This window comes from Prionailurus viverrinus, chromosome A2 (genome assembly GCF_022837055.1).
Source record: "Prionailurus viverrinus isolate Anna chromosome A2, UM_Priviv_1.0, whole genome shotgun sequence".
In the NCBI taxonomy this organism is placed as follows: domain Eukaryota; kingdom Metazoa; phylum Chordata; class Mammalia; order Carnivora; family Felidae; genus Prionailurus; species Prionailurus viverrinus.
Genome location: NC_062562.1, coordinates 104,655,287 through 104,680,427, shown reverse-complemented (window position 1 = coordinate 104,680,427; position 25,141 = coordinate 104,655,287). Strand labels below are relative to the sequence as shown.

The following is a 25,141-nucleotide window of genomic DNA, read 5'->3' as shown; positions in this document are numbered from 1 at the left end:
ATTTTATATGTAAGTATACAACATAATTTTAAAACAGTTTGTTGACATTTCACTTGGGTTTTGGCATTGTGTATATTTGTTTTAAAGTTCTAAAAAAGTTAATTTTTAGGTGAGAATCTTTCTTAATAACTGAAGACTTCATAAAATACATAAAACAGATTCTTATTCTTGACTGCTCATTAAAATAATTTAGGGAGCTTGTAAAAAATATAGACGTCCACCCTCATTCCCTCTCTCACTTCTTCCTGAACAATTCAGTCTAAAGCCCATTAGGTTATAGTAAGCAAAATAGGTGTCCATGTTGGGTGGCAGTGGAGGGTGATGAGAGATTAGTTTTGTATCAGGGGACTAATTATATAAGAATATTTCAGAATAATGGGAACTAGTTTTCTGTCAGGGAGTTAGAAATATAGAAAGGGAGAAAACTGGAATGGTTTCCAGTATCTATAAAGGCAGAAATGGGTATGTGTACATATACATCTAGTCCTTCACTCTGTCTAGAAGAACTAGGAGGAATGACACTGCAGTAACAATGAGCACATCTAGTACCCACATCTTGGTTTCTAAATACTACTCTCCACTGAAAGAACTGGAGCTCCTTGGAGAAATGGCTGGTTCTAGGACTAGGGAAAGGGAAAGTACAGTTGAGTCTGGAATATCTTTAGTAAGGAAATACTTAAAGATTGCTGGGATCATGTCAAAAGGACATAGATGCCAAGCTGAAGTGGGAGAAGGCAGTCTGAAGTGGCTTCCATTAGCCAAAACTGGGACAATTTGAAGATCAAAATAAATGATAATAACCAATATAATCCACTGAATAAAACAGAAAATGAAAGTCTGATGAGGATAATTTGGATAATATGGATATTTGCATAGTCTCAAGGTTAGACAAATTAACAAATTAATTAGAAAAGGGAAGAGAATGGGAGAGACTTGCAGACAGCTCCTTAGTCAAGTGATTACCATCTATGGTTCATATTGAAGTCATGTATCACCTGAAAGAATGCATACTGAATCACATCTGTGGCATTTCTTATCAAAGATGCATAAAATGAATCTAACTATAAAAAGGATTTAAAAAATACAAAGTAAGACATTCTACAAAATAACTGCCCTGTAATCTTCAAAAGTGGCAAGGTCATGAAAATCAAGGAAAGAATAAGGGACTGTCCAGACTAAAGAAACATGAAAAATAAATGCAACAGTGATTCTGTACTAGATCCTTTTGCTATAAAGGAAATTTCTAAGACAAATGGCAAGACTTGAATACTGAGGATTCGATGGTAATAACATTAATTTTCTGTTTTTGTTGGTTATATTTGGGACATGAAAGAGGATGAAAAAACACAAATGCAAAGCAGAGGTGTGACAAATGTAGTTTCTGAAAGATTATTTTAGTACCAGTATAGAAGTATGGTCTCCAGGCATTTTTGTTGATATGCCCCATACTAAAAATATTTTAAATATGTATCAAAATATATTTGTGTGAAGTTATATCATGTTCCACAGTATTAATATATTATTTACATTATAAAGCACAGACATACAAATTAAAATGGGATGTTATACAGAATTAAGTTGACTTAATAAGACATCTTGTCTATCTCTTAGGGTACAAACACTTCATTTTGGAGGCCACTAGTAAAGAGAATTGGTAAAAGAGAAGAGTATGGCAGACCTATTTAGATAGTTTCCAAAACAGGAGAAACTGAAAAAATGAGGAAAAAGTGAGGCACTGAATCAACACAGGAACAATGGAGGAAAGGAACAAAGAGCACACTGGGGAAACATTTAAGGAAGAAAACTTCTCTTAGAGGACTCAGAGAATGATTTTCTGTAAGGCACAAGGATGGGTAAGGCTTGAAGATGATTCCAGGTATTTAGGTTGGGTGAACAAATGGAACAGAGAGGGAGGAAAACTAAGAGAGAGGTGAAGAGGATGATTAGGAACATGGGGCCCCTGGGTGGCTCAGTCAGTTAAGTGTCTGACTTAGGCTTAGGTCATGATCTCATGGTTCATGAGTTTGAGCCCCACATTGGGCTGTGTGCTAACAGCTCAGAGCCAAGAGCCTGTTTTGGATTCCCCCCCACCCCACCCCCCACCCCCCCGGCTCTCACTGTCTCTCTCTCAAAAATAAATAAGCATTGAAAAAAATTTAAAAAAGAACAAAATGCATTATTTTTCCAGACATATAATACTCATTAACATTAGTATTACGGCAACATAGTAAAAAGCAGGGGAAAAAAATTCCTAAGGCATGGTGATAGGTAGCAATGAACTAGCTGCACTGAATATAAACTTAATACACTGGCTAGATAGCTGCTGCCTTAGTCAAATGTCTTTGAAGCACAGCCTATGGGAGAAGATATGTTTTGTGCATATGCGTTTCCATGTGTTTGTATATGTGTAGATTTGTGTTTCCGTGTGTGCACACATATATGTATATATCTGTGTCCATGTAGTCATTTTACATGAAACCTAAAGTGAATTTAAGTAGGTTTATAATAGGTTAAGTCAGAGAAAGTCTTATCATGCCATATTTCATGGGTTCAGGTAGAATAAACACTCATTCTATATACAAATATTGAATGGTTATCTTGTCATACCTGAAAATGATATCAAATTATGTGTCAATTATTTCTCAATTTAAAAAAAGTCATTCTACTTTTAGGTAAATTGTAATTAAATCAATATTATTGAAACTACACTTAGGTGTATTTTATCATGTGCTAAAACTTAAAACTATGGATTATGTTATGGTTAATCTTCTTAGACTTGAGCAGAATTTCCATAAAAGTAATAGGCAGGATTTGTGACAGAAGATTTTTGCCCTCACAAAGCCGATAATGATAAACCTATTACTTAAGAGACAAAGTCATGTATAAATATATTATGCTGCTGAGAATATACATGGCATTATTTTTGTTTCCTCTGCTACACAAAATTTGGAGACAATGTTAAGAGTTAAATTAATGTTTAAAGTGCAATGTATTTTCAAGCACGTATTCAACTATATACCCTCACCTTGTATTTATCTAAAATTCTAAGCAAAATAAATAACTTACTTGGGAGTCAAATTTTTAGAATAAAAGTTAAGGCTCCTTGGACTTAATAATCCTGACTACCACAGAGAAAGGAAGTTGGATATACATTTTATAGCTGTAAGAATTTTATACTTCACTCCCCTCCCCCCCCGTAAATTTATTAGCAACTGATTCACTTTCCTTCTCCTGGCAGCAACTATTTTTATCTTAGTTTTCATATCATTAAAATATATGAACATGGCAAATACACACAGTATTACCTAACAAATAATAGTCCACTAAATGTAATAGAGGAAAATCAAGGACAAGCAAAGTATATTAATTTCCACTGTAGGTTTCTTTTAGGCCCTACAATGATACTAATTTTGACTGATACACTAGTTTTGACTCAGATATTAATAACATACTGATTTCTAAATTTAACAGCTTCTGCAGCAATTCACTGAATTATAAAGCATGATATTATCTATCAATGCTTTCTTTGGACCCAAACTAGCCAATATCTTTCTAAGAAAAATGTAAACAAATTTACTACCTGCTAGTTAGGAATGAACATCTTCAACAGTGAACAAATCAGAATGGATCCAACAACAAATATTAATTTTCCAGCTTAACTATTACATTAAATTTAATTTTTTATTGGAAAAAAAGCATAACTATACAATAGTCATGTTGTTATGACAAAAATACAAATCTACTTCACTGCTGTAAACCTTATAAAGTAAAATGCTATGACATTCCAAAGATTAGACACTATATTTGGATGAAATTTTGATCATGTTGGTTGTTTATTATCTCGTATTCAATCAGAGGTCAGAATACAGAAAATATATTGCAAGTTTTCTAACAATATGCCTTCTTAATGGATTTCCATTCAGAGTAGAAGACCTATTGTCTCATAAAGAGGGAAAACAAAAACAAAAATAAAAATATCTTATCCTTCTCAATGGCTACTGGCATTCTACTGCATTAAGAAATATATGATAGGGGCATCTGGGTGGCTCAGTGGGTTAAGCATCTGACTTTGGTTCAGGTCATGATCTCAAGGCTCATGAGTTCGAGCCCCACATTGGGCTCGCTGCAGTCATTGCTTCAGATCCTCTGTCTCCCTCTCTCTGCCTCTACCTGGCTCGCACTCTCCCTGTATCTCTCAAAAATAAATAAAAATTAAAAATGTTTTTTAAAAGATTAAAAAAAAAGAAATGTAAGATATACTCCTAACATGTATATAAATAGGCCCCCTTTAATTTTCAGTATTCATTAATGAAGTTACTATATAACTTTAAGCCATTCCTTAAGCACTGTATACAATGCTACACATTTATAGTAGTACAGAACCTTTTTAAAAGAATGTACACAAAAAGGTGTATTTTTAAAGGGCAATAATTATTTTTTTAAAAGATGTTTTCCTTATTTGCTTGTTGAGAGTAGAGGAAACCCCAAACAAAAAATGTATTAGAAAAATCATATTATGGAGTGCCTGGGTGGCTCAGTGGGTTGAGCACCCGACTTTTGATTTTGGCTCAGGTCATAATCTCACATGGGATCATACCCCGTGTTGGGCTCTGTGCTGGAAGCACAGAGCTGCTTGGAATTCTCTCTCTCCCTCCCCTCTCCTTGGCCCCTCCCCTGCTCAAATGCTCTCTCTCTCTCTCTCTCAAAATAAACTTAAAAAAAAAAAGAAAAAAATCTTATACCACAAACAGTCCCATAAGACAACTCTCTATAATCTACAGTATAATCACTATTTTTTTCCATTTAAACACAATTTCTGTACAGCATTTTTAAATTATGCAATATAACTTTTGCTATTAAATATAATACCTCTTAAATCTGGGTCTTAATAAAATGCCTGGAAAATAATTCTTGATATCGTATAGTTTAAAATCTTGAGCAAAAAAGCTTGATTATTAGTAATAAAATGCAGAGTATATTCCACTTCAATAATCATTATGCTAATATATAAATTTTGTAATAAATTTGGTTTAAAAACCCTTTAAATAGCTTTTTTTCTATAATAAAATGTTTTTCTGTAGTTTTTCACAAATCACTTTTTATAGATGGTGTCTGTGGTAACCTGGAACAAATTATTTTAACTGAAAAAAATACATTTTATTTTTGTTTTTATTTTTACTACAGCTTGTACATTATTAAAGGTAAAACTGCAAAAATTATACAGATATCTATTATGCCTTTAGGATTACTCATGATTTTGGTATGTTCTAAAAATAGTAGCTTTTTATCCTTTGGAGGATCTCAAATTAAAAGTGGATCATTTATTAATGAATTAGTAGACTCAATCCACATACCACTCTCTATGGCCATTATCAAGGTTCTTAAACATTTGAAATTAGAATCTAAAGGCAACAATTTGGCCAAAAAATATGTATATGTACAGAAATATATATTTGATTCCACAATCAAAAAGGAATTTAGTATTAATTTTAATTGACTCTAGGAGAGACAAATGCATTTAAGTGGCATTTAAGAAAGATGGCTTCATGTCCATATTACAATAGATAGCTAATTTCCACTGTCTACTTACGGAAGAACAATCTGATTAACCTGCAGCTGATCAAAATTTCTTATTTCAAATATATTCAATATTTTTGTCAAACGAGTCAAAGTATCGGAGTCTATTCACTCACTTTAAAGAAACAATAATCTCAAACTGCAGATTACCACAATTTAAGGTTATAATGTTGATATTCAAAAGATATAATTTCCATTTTTGGAGATAAACTATTAAACAACCTTATTGTCCTTTCTAATTATGTAAAAACTAGTTTTGTCAAAGAACAGACTTTTCTTCCCCCCCCCATGATCATCTGTTTTGTTTCTTAAATTCCATCTGTAAGTGAAATCATATGGTATTTGTCTTTCTCTGACTTATTTCACTTAGTTTTCAAACAGCCAATATTAAAAATTAATTCACAATATACTTAATGAGTTATCTACAAAATAAAATTGGATTTTATTGGTTATTCTGTTGATTCATATTTATACACATTAATATATATTTGTCAAAACAAATTTCTCATGACTCAAGCCAGAATTACCCTGCCATTCCCTAGGTGTGGTAAATAAGCGCAGGGTGACTTTCTTTGGTGACTAGAACACTATTTAATATATTACAGTAACATAGAAAATACACAAAATTTACAGCTAAAACATTTCAGAAGATATTTATATAACTTAGTAGAGCTGTTTATTCCATAATTTAAGGGCAATAAAATCACCATGGCTAAATAGTCTTGAAGTACATTAGATTAAAATGTTGGTTATTCATAATTCTAATTCTCTTCAAAATCAGGAAGCTGATGGTATGATATGGCTATCAAAATGAAGTGAAACACTTTTTCTTATGGACTTTTCTCCTTACCTTAGAAGATGAAGAATCACACTCCTGACATATCCACCCATAGCCTGTTTGTTTAGGAGACTTTTTCAAAGGGGGATCCAAACAGCCAAAATGGTAGCACAGTCTGCATTCATCACACCTGTAGGGTAAAGAGATTTATGGTGTATCTAAATAATATTAAAAACTATCTTTTACAAAGACAAATGGCAAATTACCATACATTTCAACACTGTTAATTCTTCCCTTAGTTCACAAGATTATTAAATTAATGTCTATGACAAAGACAATCTAAAGCTGAAATCTATGTTTAAGGAGAAGACAAAATACAACAATAAAATTAACACACAAAATAAATATCATTCAGAACACTTTGATAGCAGAAATGTTGAGAGCATATGAATGAATGTGTATAGCCAAATGTGTTCATAACACATTTTCAATTTTAAACATCAAGAATTAATTATTCATTAGTTAAAAAACATTTAATATAAGATGTATATAATTCTAGATTATGAATTTAATCTAATACATTGTGATTACTTAAAAAAATTTAAGCTGTAATCAATTCTATACAATGTACCTTATCACTCTTTCTCCAAGTGAAAGTAGATTGTAAATACACTTTCTAATGTTTATAGCATGTTAACACAATCTAGCAAATAAAAATCATTCTAAGAATTTGGTATTATTTTCTCAAATACAAAATATTCTCAAAATTACCTGTCACTCTCTCTCAGTGCATTTGGTTTTTCAGAGTACCTCCTAGTACATCCTTAAGCTTATCAACAAATATTTTGATACTGTCTTTGCCACCCTATAATGTGCAAAATCTAAGAAAACTATCATACCTATTCTTCGTTTCAGACAATCTCATCCTGCTGACAATGAAGAAAGATCTGCATTATTTCATTGTTTTGTACAATAAAATTTGCATCAGTTGGAATAACAAGACCAAAATTTAACAACAAACAACAAAGATGTATACATCCAATAGAAAGGATTTTGTCCTCATTTTATTTGTGTTCTTTTAAGTTAAAAAAAAATACTTTTCTTCAGTCTGTCAGATTCTCTTTATTTACTGTCTCTCTTACTAATTTACAACTTAAAATGTTGAGAAATCCAAATACGAAACCACGAAGAAATTTTTATAAAGCATGTGTTACTCAATAAATTGAAAAATTACTATTCAATAACCTTTATTAGAAAAAAGGGGGGAAAGAACTATTGTTAGAAACAACACACCAAGAAAAAACACTGATTTTTAAAAACCATCAGAATAAAGGGGAGTATAAATCACATTTAGGTAAAAATTTCAAATCACGCTACAAAATCCAATGTCCCAAAGACCCATTTTGGAGATCAAGTTTCAGAAAGTTAGCAACTTAGTTAAGTTACTCAGGTATAAAAAAGTTTAAAACATAATATGTTGTAAGTTTACCCATTTTTCCTGTAAGCTTTCTCCTTATGAACCATATACATTTATGCAGTTTTCCAAAACCCTGATTTTAGACTCAAGACACGGAGTCGAAAAGAATGATCTACCATGATAATTCTAATTACGTGAAAAACAAAATCAAATAGGAATAACAGTACTTTATATACTATGCCAATATTATAAATAAACCAAAAACACATTTAAAGGCAGTCAAAGTATTCAAATACCTGTTGTTCTGGCATTAAGAAAAAATAACAGAGAATATATAGCGAACATGAAATGTAACATAAAGAAACTAAATGGCAAGCCCACACAATTTTATGTTCTTTCTTGTCAATATAACTTATTTACCTTTAAGTAGTTAAAATTTCAATTATATTATGTATAGTTACAGGAACCTTCAGAATATGAGCACTTCTGAATTTATGAGAAAGTTGAGACTTCTAGATAGCTGAGGCCATATTCCTTCAAACATGAAAACTAGTGTTTCTACCATTTTGATGGAACATTTAAAAAGAATCACATTCTTTACTTCAGCAAGAAAATAAATATAATTTACTTTATCTTTGTCCTATCAGGGTCATGAATACGAGTAACACATGCTGCTAAGTGTTTAACTGTGTTTGGAGTACTATCTGCTGTTCTATTTGAATTCTTGTATTCAACTTTCATAGGTTTTCAGGGTATTAATTTGCTTGAAAAGTGTCAGCTACTGCTTTCTGATATTGTAACTCTATTTGTCTAAGCATTTTCCTAACAATAATTTGTTGTGGATTTAGAAAACAGATCTTTAACCTTAGTAAGACTATGCAAATGGACAATAAAAAGACATGAAAATGAGAACTTCTGAGTTAAGTACACGGACTCAATTTCAGTTTACTACATAGTCTTTTTTGCTTCACTTTAGGTTTTGGTAAATGTTCCTTAGAGTTCAGACTGCCAATAATCTGGGCTCTTGACAGGTGGAGAGTTATGGTATTACTGTTTTGCTAGTTCATATCAAATTATAACCTAATTATTGCATATTTACTTTAAAACTCTGTGTCATAACTTCAAATTATGATTTCTATTGTATAAGTCACATCAAACAACATGATGAATATAAAGGTATATCTCAATTCGTTGTTTTGTAAATAATTTGTTTATATCACCTGCATAGATGAAGGGGATTCTTATTGTTACCTATGTATTTCCAGCTAATAACTTTAAGAATAAGTTTGCTACAATGATACAGTTCCAATTTATAGCTAATTCCAATTAACTGTAAAATCAGGTTATCAGCTCAAGAATAAATGCACTGGGAAAACAAAGGTTGTATATGCTAGATTTGTTAGACAATAATGTTGAAGTATATGCCATTTGGAAATGACCTAATTCTACTGATTACTTCATTAGTAATACCTTTTAGAATGACTTACTCTCCCTGTGGAACTCTAATGTATTTGTGATGGGTCTCAGAGGAAAGGCAGAATTTACTTGTCAGAATTAGGGGGTGATATGGAAGTTCTTTCAAGTTATAGCTCATTCACCAGTAAATAAAAACTGTAATCCCAAGAATAAATAGCAAAAAAGAGTAGTTAATACACTTAGGAACTGCTAAAATCCAGGAGAAAAAAACACAAAGAGAAATAAATCAATCCTGAAATCAATAGCTCTGTTAATAAATATGCAAATAAAAGTTCTTTCTACAAATGACTGAAATTATTTCCATGTGGAAAAAGTATGGTTGTTTTTACATTAGAATATTGAGGACATCCATAGATTTATGTGCTGGTAACAAAAATATCCTGAATGATACAAGTAAACTTGAACAGAATGTGTACTAATTAATATATCAGAGACGAATATAAGAGATACCACGAAGAATCCTAGAAACCAAAGAATAATGTAGATGGTAAAAACAGTGGATTACTTATTTCATGCACATACAAACACCACTATGAAAACTCTGGCATATTTTGTCAGCCAATAAATTCTAGCTATGTTACAAATTCAGATTTTTTTTAAAAACTGAAAATCAGAAACTCCTAAGGGTCTGCAACCATTCTTCTACCTAAAAGCTGAAATAAAGTTGAAGTAGTTTTTGATCAAATTGTTATTTATAGTTTCTACTTCTATTTCTTACACATACCTGGAAACATAATTGCAGCACATTATATATACGTATTTCATTTATCAGAAAGAATAGTGAATGCAATGTTTTAAAATCTTTTCCAAGAGCAGTCATTGACCCACAAAAGCATAGTGATATGACACAATATACTTTATTATGGAACACAAATGTCTATATAAAAAAAACATTATAATATACCAATAGCACACATACTGTATAGAAAGGCAATATCTTAAAATATTAAAAGAGAATATTAAACTAACCTTTAAAGAAACACTATGAATTCCTTTTGATAAAATACAAACTGGATGCTTAAAGAAGTATCCTTTAAACATCTAATATATATTATACACATTGACACTACAGGGCATTCTAAAATTACAATTTTGATGAGAAAAAATGAATCCAATTTATAAGATGAAAGGAAACCTGATTGTTTAATTATATTATTTAATACAAATATTAAATACAACTTCCTAGGTATCAGATTCATAAAGGACACAGATGTGTAAATAATAAAGCAGCTAAATATATGTGGTCTTTTACATATTTAACAAAATGCAGTGACCAAATAAACATAGTTCTGTATGAATTTAAAATACTTACTTAGCATATGGTTAATTATAGCACCCTAGACAAAGAAAAGGAAGAAAAGGACTTATGTTCATATGTCCTCTAATCCATACAACAAACAGTCATGTGTTTACCTAGTTACTGAGAATATGGATACAAGTGAAAAGAAACAACGGATTTATTTCTGCCTGTGCCAAGAGAAAGGCTAAAAGCCAGTATTCCAAAGGATTTCTTTAACTATCTTAATTTCCAATTGATAATTTCACTAGGAGAATATGTTAAATAACTGTTTTTAAACTAACTAAAACAATTAAGTGTGCCTCCTATAATTTATAGCCAGAGGATAAGCTAAACTTCAGAAGAGAAATCTGTAACATGGGACTTGAAAAGGGATGTACATTTTTTGTGATCAAGTTGACCCATATTCACAGCTACTTTGTTATGTCAAGGAACATTTATTTTATTTAGATCCATGTCTATCATATAGAGTAGAATACTGACCCTAAAAATATATACCATTACATCTGTTCACTTAAAAAGAAAACAGACTAAATACTGAGAGAATTGATGGGTTGGGTTTCCTTACTTTTTCACCATTTCTGTGTAAAAATTCTATACAAGAAAGATCAAAAGAATTGATCTTTTAATACTAACATTACTTAAATCTCACTAGCAGCTTAACACACCCATATAAATCTATTAACAGATTGATAGATTCTTTCATTGAATAGTGGCCAATTATTTCAATTACCCATTTTAACAGATGGAGAAGAAGCAGGATTGTGGCCCATGAGTTAAATCACTTTTAAAATAATACAAGCTTGGACAAAATTCTGCATTCTTCCAATATCAGAATAACATTTTCCTATCAATAAAGGTATATTTTATTCCTTATGTATTTTACAACAAACTTAGTGCAAACCACCTACATGAGCATTTTCCAAACAAAATAATTAGAAAATGTATTTTATATCATTATGCAAATAGAAGACTAATGTAGAGATCTTCAACATATTTTCACTAGTGCCACTATAGACTTCTATTTTTATCACAGGCAATAATGACTGAATGAGTGGTAAGAAAGACAAAAATATTCTTTACACATGAAAGTACATTAACTGGAAAAAATCTGGATAATTATTGAAATCCAAATTCACATTTAATGATAGCTTAAATAATGAGATCAATTCAGTTAGCTACATCTGCAGCAGCCAGGTTATAAGATTCAAAGTGAAACAAAAAATAAAAATGAAACATAAAGAATTCTTAGAAAAATACACAATTAAGGTCAAGTACCTCCTCACAGCATGAGAGAATGATTAGACATTTCCATACCTGAAACACGTCTGCTTTGTTCTTTAATAAACTGATCTCCATCTGCTCATGCCCTTGGAAATTTTTCAGCAGTACAACCTGCTGTGCTCAAGCCCCACATAACTTTGTACTTCCCTGTTCATAATTAACTAATTATGCTCTAATCAATAGTGTAGATCCTGATTTTACAATGTAAATCAGATAAATGAGATAATAGCTGGGGGTCAATCTCATTTTATTTACAAAGCCCAGCGTGAACATCCAATTTCATTATATCTTATGTACCTGAACAGCAGTGAATCTTATCAGCAGGACTGCAGAAGTCTTAGAGTGAGCACTGGGAGAAAGAGGCCTACATTTTTTAAAGTATTGGCAAACCATGTCCATCTCAGAAATATTTTTAATCACAATCCTTAACATTATGTATATTTACAAAGTGCTGATTCAGATAAGTAGGAAAAAATTGATCTCCATATGCCATGCAACCCTAAAGCTGAGTCTCTTAAACAAGTTTCACTTGTCAAAAACAATTTTAGAAAATAAATTTTTTTTAAATGTTACATTCCACTCTGCTATACAGAGTCCTTCTACATTCCTTGAATAAATTTTGGTGAAATATTCATAAAATATTCTTATGTTGTGAATCAAGTACAACAGTGGTAAGTTTTGTCAAAAAAGGAACATTGTTTAAAAAGAGTGGTCTCATTAAGTTAGGATATAAAAACAAGGAAATAAGATAATGGTAATAAATGATCATTATTTATTGGTCAGCAATCTATTTTTAATGCCGTAAGTGTATAGTCAGAAAAATACCAAGAAATACATGAATAATGATGGCATAGAAGTGAGACATAAATCATTTCTAAACTTAAGATGGATAAAGGTTAAGGCTAAACTTTTTTTTCATGTTCAAACATAACCCTAACATCAAATCTTTTTTTAACAAAGGAATCAGTGAATTATGGACAAAGGCTATGTTTTTTGATTCACTTCTGTAATCTAAAATACTGATTTCCCCATAATTAAAATTAAAAATTAAAAACATAAAAATTAAAAAAAATTGTTTTACTGAATTTATAAAAATAAAGACATTGTATGTATTGTAGATGAAACTCCCACAAACTTTTATCTAGAAACAGATATTTCTGAAAATTTAAGGGCCCTTTTACGTACATTAACTCCATCCTCAATCAATCAAGGGCAACCACAACACATTGATTCTTTTAAAAACCATTACATACAAATGGTTCTCAAAGTGGTGTCCCTGTCCAGCAGCATCACTCAGGAACTTGTTAAGAATGCAAATTTTCAGGCCTCATCCCAGACCCCCTGACTCAGAAACTGTAGGGAGACAGGAGGAGGGAGTAAAGTTGAAGAAGAGGACAATAAGTAGGTGGAATAGCACAACAATCTGTGTTTTATCAAATCTTTCATGGGATTCTAATATACTATAAAGTTTGAGAACCACCACTATATACTACTATGTCATTCTTCTTGTATTTCAGAGTCCTTTAATTTCCCTCCTGATATTTTAGCATTTTTTTCATTTCCCTATTACGTGACAAATAACCATAATTTACCTGGCATGCAAATTTTTTGTCTGTGAAATACACACCATTTAGTGCATATTTTCTTAAAGACACATTAATATCTTCTTTGCAGAGCAATTGGGCCAATCATGGAAAAGAGTTTTAAAACTGTGGAAAAATGAGAGCACTTAGGAGATTATTAGGAAAGTATGTTTTATTCTACTCCCTTTAAAAGTTCTCTTACTCTAAACACATGTTTGCAGGACCTTATGAATTAATGAGATTTGTATTTGCGATGTGTGACAAAGATTTTAGGGCTAGCACCAAATATGGAATAGCATATCCACCACTGGAGACTGCAAGATGGAGAATGATGATACTGTAGTATCATAATTAGAACCAAAGTGGAAAGGATTTTGATTAATAGTAACACCAAAACCACAAGGCTTAATGATTTCTCAAAAAACCCAAAATAAAATGACCACTAGTAATTTCTCAGCATATAACAAAGCAGGGCCAGGAAGATTAACATATTCTTTTAAGGAAATGGCAATCTGACATTTTCTTATAATCAGCTGCAGGTCAGCAATAGTAATAATTACCAACTTTTTCTTAAGCTTATGTAGAAATAAATAATGAGTCTTTCATTATTCCTAAAAAAAAAAAAAGCCAACTGGTTTTGCTACAGGCTATTAATATTTTCCCTCCAATATTAAAAGATCTTTTGATAAGTTAATCTCAGTTTATACATATTTTATATACATATTACTTTTATTAAACATCTTATCCATAATATGGTTCCTTACTATAACTATAGATAACTACCATACAGCAACTTTATACTTACACTTGCTTTTGATTATTTATAACACTGCCTACTCTATTCCTAAAGTTTAAACTATTTTTAATTGCCACTATACCTGAAAAGATGTCCAAAACCACAATTATAAATCAGAAAATTCCAAGAGACATGTTGAGAATTACATGTATATGTACATTTCAATTTCAGCAAAGAGTCTCTTCTAAATCAGTTCAAGATGGAGTGATGGAATATTCAACGTATGTCTGTCGTTGATTTAAAACTGGATCATTAAAACTTGAAGATCAAATTTTAATTCTGTAAACCTCTGGAAAAATACAGATGTTGATGAAGATCTTTCAGCTGGCAAGCTGTATAGTCATTAAGCTTTGTATCTCCCTCCTTATTTCATAACCTCTTATTTAAGGTTGAGAAAAATAAAATTATACTGAACACAGAAAGTTTGTATTAAATCAATAGACTGAATAAATTTGGGTATTACTAAAAAATACCTAGAGATCAACACAGATATATTTTACTAATGAGGTTAAAATCTGAAGTTGTAATAGTTTCATGCTAATAATATTAGTGCTTTCACACTAGGATTAATGAGCCAAAACTAGAATGGCATAAGCTTTCACAAGTCTTTCACTTTTGCTGAATAATATAAATAGAAATAACCTTTAATATAAGAGTCTATAGTTGTTTCCCAATGTTAACATTTCATATATGAATATATGTATTAAGCTGGATTAAACAGGATAGCAGACTAGTGGAATGCATTGTCTTTCTTGTTACTGGTATTGTTCAACAACAACAGTGAGTAGTAGCACATTGCATTTAAGTCCCACAGGCTTCCACAGCTCTTCAGTAAGTCCAAACACCACATGTCATCATTTGCCAAAGAAGCAAGAAGGAAAGACATCACTTAATAGGACAATTCTGACAAGACATTATCTACTATTTTTCAACAATGCACATATCAAATATTTCTGATTAGTGCAAGGAAAAAAAAAAGTAGAAAAAGAAAAAAATAGAAAAAAATCCACACAGGCAAATTAACTGCCTTGTCAGTCCAAGCAACAAACCAATCAATTACATTCTATCCAAACCTGACAAGCAAAGGCAACTTTTTGCAGTGATAAGCTTATGGGAAGGACAAGATAGCTGTTCTCCTTTACTTTATGTACTCTATTGAGAGTGTTATCCACATTTTTAAAATCACACTTATAAAAGAGGTTTCCAGGATTGCCTCCGAGGATGAGCTGTGGCAGAGTTGGGTCTCATGAAGGGTATCTACACAGTAAAGTGATAAGAAAAGAATATTAACATTTAAAGATCATAGCAGCTCTGTACTATGTCTTATGAAACATACTAACAATACCACAGTAGATTCAAATAACATATGATCTGGTCCAAAGAGACAGATACCCTAAATGCCATGATCTTGTATAGGTTCTTACTAGTTAAAATGAAATAATTTTATCATTTGAAACATTGAGTTGCCTCCTCTTGTATTATTATTGTTGTTATTATTATCAGTTTTAGTTGTCAAAATAAATCTATCTTACTAAAACAAAAAAGAAAATATAAAAATGTTGGAGGGTTTATATTTACATGAGCAAGCATGTATTTGATCAATAAATATTTTGAAAAATTGCAATCTGCTGTATTTTCTTCAACTATGGCAATTTAACATAGTTAAACTATGCTGAATGCTTGAGAAACTATGCTGAATGCATACTGTATGCAACTGTGTTGAAAACAAGCACACCTAATAACTACAGGCTGGTTCTACTCAACTATAGAGTCTCAGAGAGGAAATTTTCGAACGATTCTTATCCCCTGTGCCTACACTGCCTTCCTTTGTTAAAGACTATATTAGAAATGTTTGGTTACAATTGTAAAGAGTATATCCCTAACTAGCTCTTTTAGTGGAATGTGCAACAAAAATGGCAGAAAATACACCTCACTGTAAAGACCTGGTAGATTATGAATGTACTAATTTTAGCCAAAATTTCAAAACTTATTCATTTCCATTTATTTCTCAAAACTTTCTCTAGTGTTTCTTGTACTTACTTCACTATCAACTTGTATTCATTTGCTACCTTGGTGCCTTTATTTTCTGGAGAAATTTTAGATGCTTAGTGATTAGAAGAACTTTTTTTTTTTTACTGTGATAATCATAAAAATTTATTTATTTCTTTCAGATACCCATGTAGCTGAGATGAAACTGCCAAAGTAGTCACACATTATAGAGAAACTTCATTTTAATATATAACTACTAGAAAGATGTGTTTAATGCTTCTAAGTTCCATTGAGAAAAAGAAAGTGAAAAGTGGCACAATCACAGACACATACAGCACTACTGAGAAGAGCTACCATGCCAAGCTGAATAATTTCTAAAGAAAGCAAAAACAAAACTGTACAAGAAAAAAAAGAATGTGAAACACAGTTTTCAGAGAAACATACTTCTTGACACATGAGAAATAAAAAGAGTTGAATTCCCTTGTTGAGTCATAGGGAAACAGAGAGGGAAGGCTGAATTCCCTTGTTGGATAGTCACATGTGTTAACTTTTCTCTGTGCTTCAGTCTCTAAGTGAAGAGCTTTAAGCAGTTTCTGAATGTGATATTCTGAGAACTGCTTTGACTGCAAGCTAAGAACTACGAGATAAGCATAATGCAAGAGGAAGCAACCACATCATTTACCACAGAAGTATAATTAAATCTTAATTCCAAGTGTAAATGATGGAGACTAGCAGACAACCCAAAAGATATGTTGTACTTAACTCTGATAGGAATTTGGACATAAATACATTAGATATCATGGAAATCTGCTCTAAACCCCAATTAAATCTAAGCTGAAATTTAACCTAGAAAAAAACTAAGAGGCTATTGCTAATATTTCTCTATCCTAAAATTTCACTTAATATTCCAAATCTCCCTTACAGACAGAGTAAGCAGTGTGACTTGTTTTGGCTACTATCTTCCAAGGACAAAAGACTGACTATGTGGTCTTTTACATCAGAGATCAAGTTGTGGCTTTGTATTTATTCCACATGTATCTAGTAAGCTTACCTATAAATTAAGGTAGGAAAAAAAAAAAGAATTAAGCATTTTTAAAGGGCTTCCCTGATGCATGCATCAACAGTCAGTACCTTGAAGAGTTGGAACTGCCTGCCAGGAAGCATCTACTTCTGACCCAACAAAGTCAACTATGCTAAAGTAGTGTCGTCTGGAGAGAAGTATACCTCATGATTAGAGCATAAGCTAGAGTCAAGACTACCCTAATTCTACCACTTTCTAGTTGTGTCATCATAGACAAGTAATTCTTAGTCCTCACTCATAAAATAAGGATAAAATCTGCATCTATTCTTGGGACTGCTCTGAGGAATACATGAGATAAAATATGGAAAGCACTAACTAGCACATTGGTCCATAAAAAGCACTCTGTAAATCTCAGCAACTAATATGAAGAGCAGATTTATCAAGCAGTATAACAGTATTTACTGGAAGGGAAATAAACTGTATTTTAATACATAATCTATATAATTGCAGTATGTAACTGGAATAATTTCTATTTCATTATGCTTAGTGCTCTGTACCTCAGTTTCCTAACTTCCAAAGTGGAAATGTGAATACCTCATAGGACTACTGTAAAAACTGAATGAGATGATACATTTAGAGAACAAAGAATAGAGACTGGGACATAGTAAGCATCTAACATGAACATTAAATCCTAGCCATACAGAATTTAAAATAACATTTTTCTAGGTTCAGCTACAAATGTTAAAAATATTAGAGTCACGGGGCGCCTGTGTATTTCAGTCGGTTAAGTATCCAACTCTTGATTTCAGCTCAGGTCATGATATTATGGTTTGGGACTTCAAGCCTCGCATCAGGCCTGGGATTTCTCTCTCTCTACCCCCCTCTCTCTGCCCCTCCCCCAGGCGCGCTCTCTCTCTCTCTCACAAATAAACTTAAAAAAATCTTTAAAACATTTTTAAAAATGAGATTCCTATACATTATTACATTGATATAAAAATCTACCAACTCCAAAATTTATACCCAGTGTTATTTTCAAATTCATTATATTATGTTTACTTCATATGTCCGAAACTACACAAAATCAATACAAATCAAAACCTTGTTACAGAAGGAACAGATGAAAACAGGATGTTTGAGTAATAAAACAAAAAATGAGAAAATATAGATGGTTTCTAATACTAGAACTTGGATTATGCTTGTTTTGTATGACTCCAAGGACTGAAATTATTAAGGAGAGACAAGTCAGTTCACTTGAAGAGAGAAACTACAAATGGTCAGACCTGCCTCAACAGAAAATGGGTTACTAGGGGTGCCTGGGTGGCTCAGTCGATTAAGCACCCAAGCTGACAGCTCAGAGTCTGGAACCTGCTTCAGATTCTGTGTCTTCCTCTCTCTCTGCACTCCCTTGCTCGCACTCTGTCTCTCTCAAAAATAAATAAACATTAAAAAATTAAAAAAAAAAACAAAAGAGGAAATGGGTTACTTACACAATTCTATCTGGGGCAGAAGGTCTCTCCCTGTCACTTAGTACTGAGTGATACTAGGCAGATGATTTAAGTGGTGGATGGATGGCAGGATTACAAACTTTGAGACCCTTTTCAGGACTGTACAGTATTTGTTTTGGAATCTCTTCAAGTTACGTAAGTTACAAAATTTGAGAAAAAATAAAGTGGATGCTTTACATATAAGAAAATGACTTCAGAGGTAACTTAAGTCGAGTCATGCATCTAGCTAATAGCACAGCTGTGGCTAGAGTCCCAGTCTTCCCAAATAATTGAATACGTAACAGATGATCTCTTCTGGATTACTTAAAATATTAACACATTGCCATGGAAAATAAGTAAAACATTTCAAAAACAAATTTTACTGAAAAACAGATGAGTGAATGAGAAATATTTCATTGCTATATATACTTGAAATTATGATGTTTGCTACTCTAAAATTGCTTACTCCAGAAATACCACACTTCACTATGTAATTAATATATATCATGTTCAGGCTTTTGTTTTCTTTAAATACAATTACTCGTCTACAATGTACTTAATTTTAAAAGAAAAATAAAATTAAAAAATTCAAACACTGATAACATATAACATAAAAATATTTATGAACATACAAAATTATTTAAGCGTTTAGTGTTTTAATTAATATAGATTTAAAAGTCAAAGAATGTCATATTAAATACTGAATGTGCAAGGCATGTTAGCCATTCCACACATCTGACAACATCACCAAATGAGTATACATTTTCTTTTTAATGTAAATTTTATCAGAATACACCTTAACAAGAAAAATTCAGTGGCAGCTGGATTACCTTCATTATCCAAATAGGAATACTGTGAAAACTAAACATCTCTTCTCAAATTTTACTAGTAGAAAAGCATTCTTAAAGTAACTAAAGGATACCTGGGTGGCTCAGTCGGTTAAGTATCCGACTCTTGGTATCGGCTCAGGTGATCTCTTGGTCCTGGGATGGCATGGGCCTGCTGGGGATTCTCTCTCTCTCTCTCTCTCTCTCTCTCTCTCTCTCTGCCCCGCCCCCATGCTTGTTCTCTCTTTCTCTCTCTCTCAAAATAAATAAATAAATATTTTTAAAAAACAACTAACTGGGGTGCCTGAATGGCTCAGTTGGTTAAGCATCCAACGCTTGATTGTGGCTCAGGTCATGATCTCACAGCTTGTGGATGGGAGCCCCATGTTGGGCCATCGCTGAGTGTGGAACCTGCTTAAGATTCTCTCCCTTTCCCTCTGCCCCTCCCCAGCTCCCACTCTTGCTCTCTCTTAACAATAAATAAACTTAAAAAAAATAATAAAGTGTCCTTCACCAGATCCAGTTTATTTTCCAATTTCCTCTTTAGGTTCCTTTTATAATGTACTACACAGCAACATTTTATGTTCAAAAACATTAACTTAAATCACTGATCACTGCTTTTTAAAAAGCCAGGTCTAAGGCAAAAAGGCAACATTCTTGGTGGTAGGGATAGCCAAGCAACTTCTAAGAACAGTGATATAAAACATTCAATTTTAAATTTTAGACTTGTGCCATAAGACATCTCTCTTACCCTAAATTTGTTCAGTAAATGTTCATGACAGCCTTGGAATAATGCATTTGGAGAATAATGTAAAGGCAGGGTCTAGTGGAGAGTAAAGAAGCAGGAGAATGCATGGCCTACTCTGAATATTAGGGAGGATACTGGTAGGCTTTCTACAATGACTGCAGCTCATGATTAAGCCATTTTATTGGGCAAGAGAAAGACCCAGAAGTTTGGAGAACTGAGATATATTAAAGCTACAGAATGCAGTTAAATATCGGCAATAAAAATGAGTAAAGCCAGGGAGCCTGGGTGGCTCAGTCAGTTAAGTGTCCTACTTCGGCTCAAATCATGATCTCACAGTTCGTGAGTTCCGGCCCCACAGCGTGGAGCCTGCTAAGGATCCTGTCTCCGACTCTCCCTGCCTCTCCCATACTCGCACTCTCTTGCTCTCTCTCAAAAATAAGTAAACATTTAAAAAAATAAAAAGTTGAATCAAAGCAAACAGAGTGGAATCCATGGATGTCTCATCAGAAGAACCACAGAAAGAAGGCAAGAGAAAACACTGAAGAAGCTAAGGTGTACAGAATGATGTGGTAGAGAGCAATGAAACAGCTGTTGAGAAAGATCTCAAAGAAGCCACAAAAATGAAAAAGGGAGGGAATGGATATCAAGAAATATTTTGATGGAAAATTGTTCCCAATTTATTCTGATATTTGTAGTTTTCAAATAATATACCACAGCTATATTTAAAAACTTTTTTTGGAACAAAATCATTATAATTCTATGAATAAAAGTAAATTGACTAAGATGCTATGAGATCATAGGAGTTTAAACTCTTCTTTTTGAAATTTTTTATGTATATTTTTATAACGAACAAAACTTAAAATATATATGTTTCCACTTACCGGTCTTTAATTTTTTTTAATAACAAGACTTTATTTTTCAAACAGTTTTAGGAAAACTGAGTAGGTATACAAAGATTCACATATGCTCCCTACACACACACACACACACACACACACACACACACACACACACGCAGGCATGCACAAACACACGTGCTTTAAATTTAAATGTTAAAGTTTGCATTTTCACATAACGGGCACTTTTAATAGCTCGGGGGTAAGGAAAAATGAAAAAGAAGAATGCCAGATAGAAACAGAGGAAGAAACAGACATGTGAAAATTTGGGAATGTGCATACTTCCTTGATTTTTATTCAGTGTAATGCTATTGGACAAGTCTCTTGAGTTAGACACAACAGAGATAAATATGAACTTTGAGAATCTGAAGGGAAGAGACTTTCAGATGAGGAATGAGCTAGCCTTAACTGCCTCGAGCATTCAGTGTATATTTTAAGATTCTTACATTAATTGTGAAGTAGTAAAATAATATTTGAAAAGCGTGAGTGATAATTAAGGATATATATTATAAACACTAGGGCAAATATTAATTCTTAAAACAGGGCCTAAATAAGACAACAATGGAGATAAAATGAATTTATAAAAAATACTCAATGCGAAAGTAAGCAGAAGGAGAGAATAAAAAATAGCAAAGACTAGATAAAATAAACAGAAAATACAAAGATGGCAGATTTAAATCCAACCATATCAATAATTATATTAACTCTAAGCAATGTAACCCAGTTAAAAGCCAAGACTGTCAAACTGGATAAAACAGTAAGTTCCAACTATATGCTGTCTACCAGAAGTCCAATCCATTTTATTTTTATTTTTGAGTTTATTTATTTTCAGAGAGACAGAGAGAGAGAGCGAGAGAGAGAATCAGCAGGGGAGGGGAAGAGTGAGAGGGATAGAGACACTCCCAAGCAGGCTCTGCACTGCACAAACAGTGCAGAGCCCAAAGTGGGGCTTCAACTCACAAACGGTGAGATCATGACCTGAGCTGAAATCAAAAGACACACAACCAACTGAGCCACCCACGCGCCCCAAAATCTAATCGACTTCAAATACAGTTGTGTGTATGGGTGTCTACATATGTATGGAATACATATCTCCATGTATCTAAAAATATATAAAATAATTAATTATAAATATAAAGCTATTTTAAGCATAAAGATATAGATAGAAGTAAAGAGGAATAAAAGATACACCATGTAAACAGTAATCAAAATCTTATCAGAGTGCTAATATCAGACTAAGTAAGCTTCAGAATAAGAATGTTACCAGAGATTAAAAGGGACATTACATTGATACAGGGACCGATTTGTCAAGAAGAAATAATGTATAAAGCAAATACTAATAGAATTGAAAGGTGATACACATAAATCTACCATTACAGTCAGAGACTTTAATACTCTTAGTAATTAATAGTACAAGTAGATAGAAAATAAATATTTATAAAAACACCTGAACAGGGGCACGTAAGTGGCTCAGTCCGTTAAGTGCCTGACTTTGGCTCAGGTCATGATCTCACCATTCATGAGTTCAAGCCTCACGTCAGGCTCTCTGCGGTCAGCTCAGAGCCTGGAGACTGCTTCGGATTCTGCGTTTCCCTCTCTATCTGTCTCTCCCCCACTCTCTCTTTCTCTCAAAAATAAAAACATTAAAAAAAAATTAGGGGCACCTGGGTGGCTCAGTCAGTTGAGCATCCAACTTGAGCTCAGGTCATGATCTCACAGCTCATGAGTTCGAGCCCCACAGAAGGCTCTGTGCTGACAGCTTGGAGCCTAAAGTCTGCTTCAGATTCTGTGACTCTCTCCCTGCCTCTAACCCACTTGCATTCTGTCTCTGTCTCTTTCAAAAATAAACATTGAAAATGTTTTTAAAAATTTAAAAAAACACCTGAATAAATATATTGACCTATTTTTATAGGACATCCCGTTCAACAAGTGATGCATATAAATTCTTTTCAAGTGCACACAGAGTAAGATAGACCATATTCTGGGCCATAAAATAAATTTCAATGAATTTGAAATAACTGAAATCATTAAAAAAATGTTTTTTATAATAGTGTTTTGGCCAAGAGAACTGCCTTCCTCTCTTAAGGCTCCAAAAGTCCATGATCAGGTTCAGCTAGGAGAGAATGGAGCTCTTGATCTTATGAGATCCCTACATAAACACAGCTCTAGTATAAAGACTTGAAAAAGGCCAACTCATTTGGGTTTGGATCAATAAATATGTGAGCATATGCAAAAAAAGGCCAGGGATATTTAAACTCTGAGGGATCATGGCTATGTTGTTCACCTCTGAGTTCCGAAACTAAGTCCAGCATCTGGTGCAAAGGGTCATAGAATAATTATCTGCTAAATGAATACTTTTCTAAAAATTTCCCCAAAGACTTGTAACTTAATATAATGAAAGGGTAAATCCAAGGGATAGAGAGAGAACTGGCATAGGTACTGTTAGGTAGCTTATACCTGTGAACCTTTGTAAAACCACAGATGCCCAAACTTCAACCCCATAGATTTATACTACAGATTTAGATTCTCCAAGAAGGTTTTTTTTTTTTCCTTTTTGCCTGTTTGTTTGGTAATTCCTTCCAAAGGTGATTTGCATCCCCAGCAAGCTTAGAACTACGATCTTAGGGCTTCAGCTAAAAGGGCTTCTGGTATAAAGCAGTGGTTCTCAAAGTATGCCCAAACTATCAGAATCAGCATTAATTAAGAACTTGTTATAAATAAATACACATTTTGAGGTATGTTCCCAGAACATCTAAAACAAAACTCTGTGGCTTAATAATCCTGTCAAGTAGTATGAATGTATCCTAAGAATTAAGCCCCTCTCCTTAAAGTAGAGCAAATGGAGCTGGTATGAAGGAAACACACACAAAAAAAGAGGTATGGAAAGAAAGCTAAAGATAATAATAATAAAGAAGGTAGGAGACAAATTACAAATATTTCACAACTTAAGGTGGACTAACTAACATTCAACTAAGCAAAGATAAGTTTTATTTACATGGAAATATTTTGATCACTAAAATAAATCTTTAAAAAATCCCACAGAGAACTATACTATCTCATCTTGAGGATCTCTCCTACTTGGTAGTTAAACTTCTCTGGACTAAGTCTGTGGCCCGGCTCAACCAAGGACACCTATATCCAACTCTTTCAGTTCCTCCATTCTTTCCCCACTTCCCCCTGCCTTTTTTTTTTTTTTCAGTTCCTCCATTCTTATAGAACATGATTTCCTACTAGTCCTTCAGTATCCATTCAGAAACACAGTCATTTACAAAAAAGTAAAGGTAGTAAAATTAGGACTGGATACCTGAGTTGTACAGAACAAATCTGTAACAGTTATGAAATCTATTTCCAGAGTCTGATTCCTCTCTATATTTATAACCCCATAACTTTAAATGCATTCTGGAAATTTCTAAAGCAACACTCCTAAAAAGAAACCTCATAATCCCAGATGATACCATTCATCTATTGTATGTCTCCAAAAATTAATATGGCCACTCATCTTTCTGTTACTAGCATCACCATTCTTTTCAATTAGTTATCTTAGTCAGTTTGGTTTAACATTCCGTTTTCTTCCTTGCCTCCCTGTTTTGGTTAATAGTGTTTTAACGTCTAGTATGAAGTTAGGTCTCCTGAATCTTTCTAATCCTTCAATTTTTCCATCACTCAAGGTTCCTAGCACCCAAACCTGTCTACCTCCAGTTGCACATTCCTTCATCACATATCAATCTTCTCAAGTACTATATACTCTCTATTATCTCTTGCCTTCAATGAATCCCCATTAGGACTCTTAAAAGCTTTAGTTTGAATCTAAGGCCACACCTACCTTAAACCTACATTATACCTTATTCCAATGATCTCACATGTGATCAGGTGTCTTTATTCATGTTCATTCATTCTCTTGAAGGATTTGCTAGTTCTCATTTTAATCTCCTGAAACCTGCTCATAATTCAAAACCTAGCTCAAATGA

The 25,141-nt window shown here is 32.8% G+C and overlaps 1 protein-coding gene across 7 annotated transcripts in view; it reads right to left on the bottom strand.

The window, feature by feature from the left end:
• PHF14 (PHD finger protein 14) overlaps positions 1-25,141 on the bottom strand; it is a 213,166-nt gene that overhangs the window by 55,948 nt on the left and 132,077 nt on the right. For 6 of the 7 annotated variants that reach the window (XR_007150152.1, XM_047848780.1, XM_047848779.1 and 3 more), the window contains one exon: positions 6,428-6,545. Coding sequence is in view for 6 of the 7 variants with exons in the window: in XM_047848780.1 (XP_047704736.1) it covers positions 6,428-6,545 (118 nt within the window). In the remaining variant the exon portion in view is untranslated. Of the gene's footprint in view, positions 1-6,427; positions 6,546-14,039; positions 15,466-25,141 lie in introns of those variants that run through there. The other variant, XM_047848784.1, reaches the window with a different exon arrangement.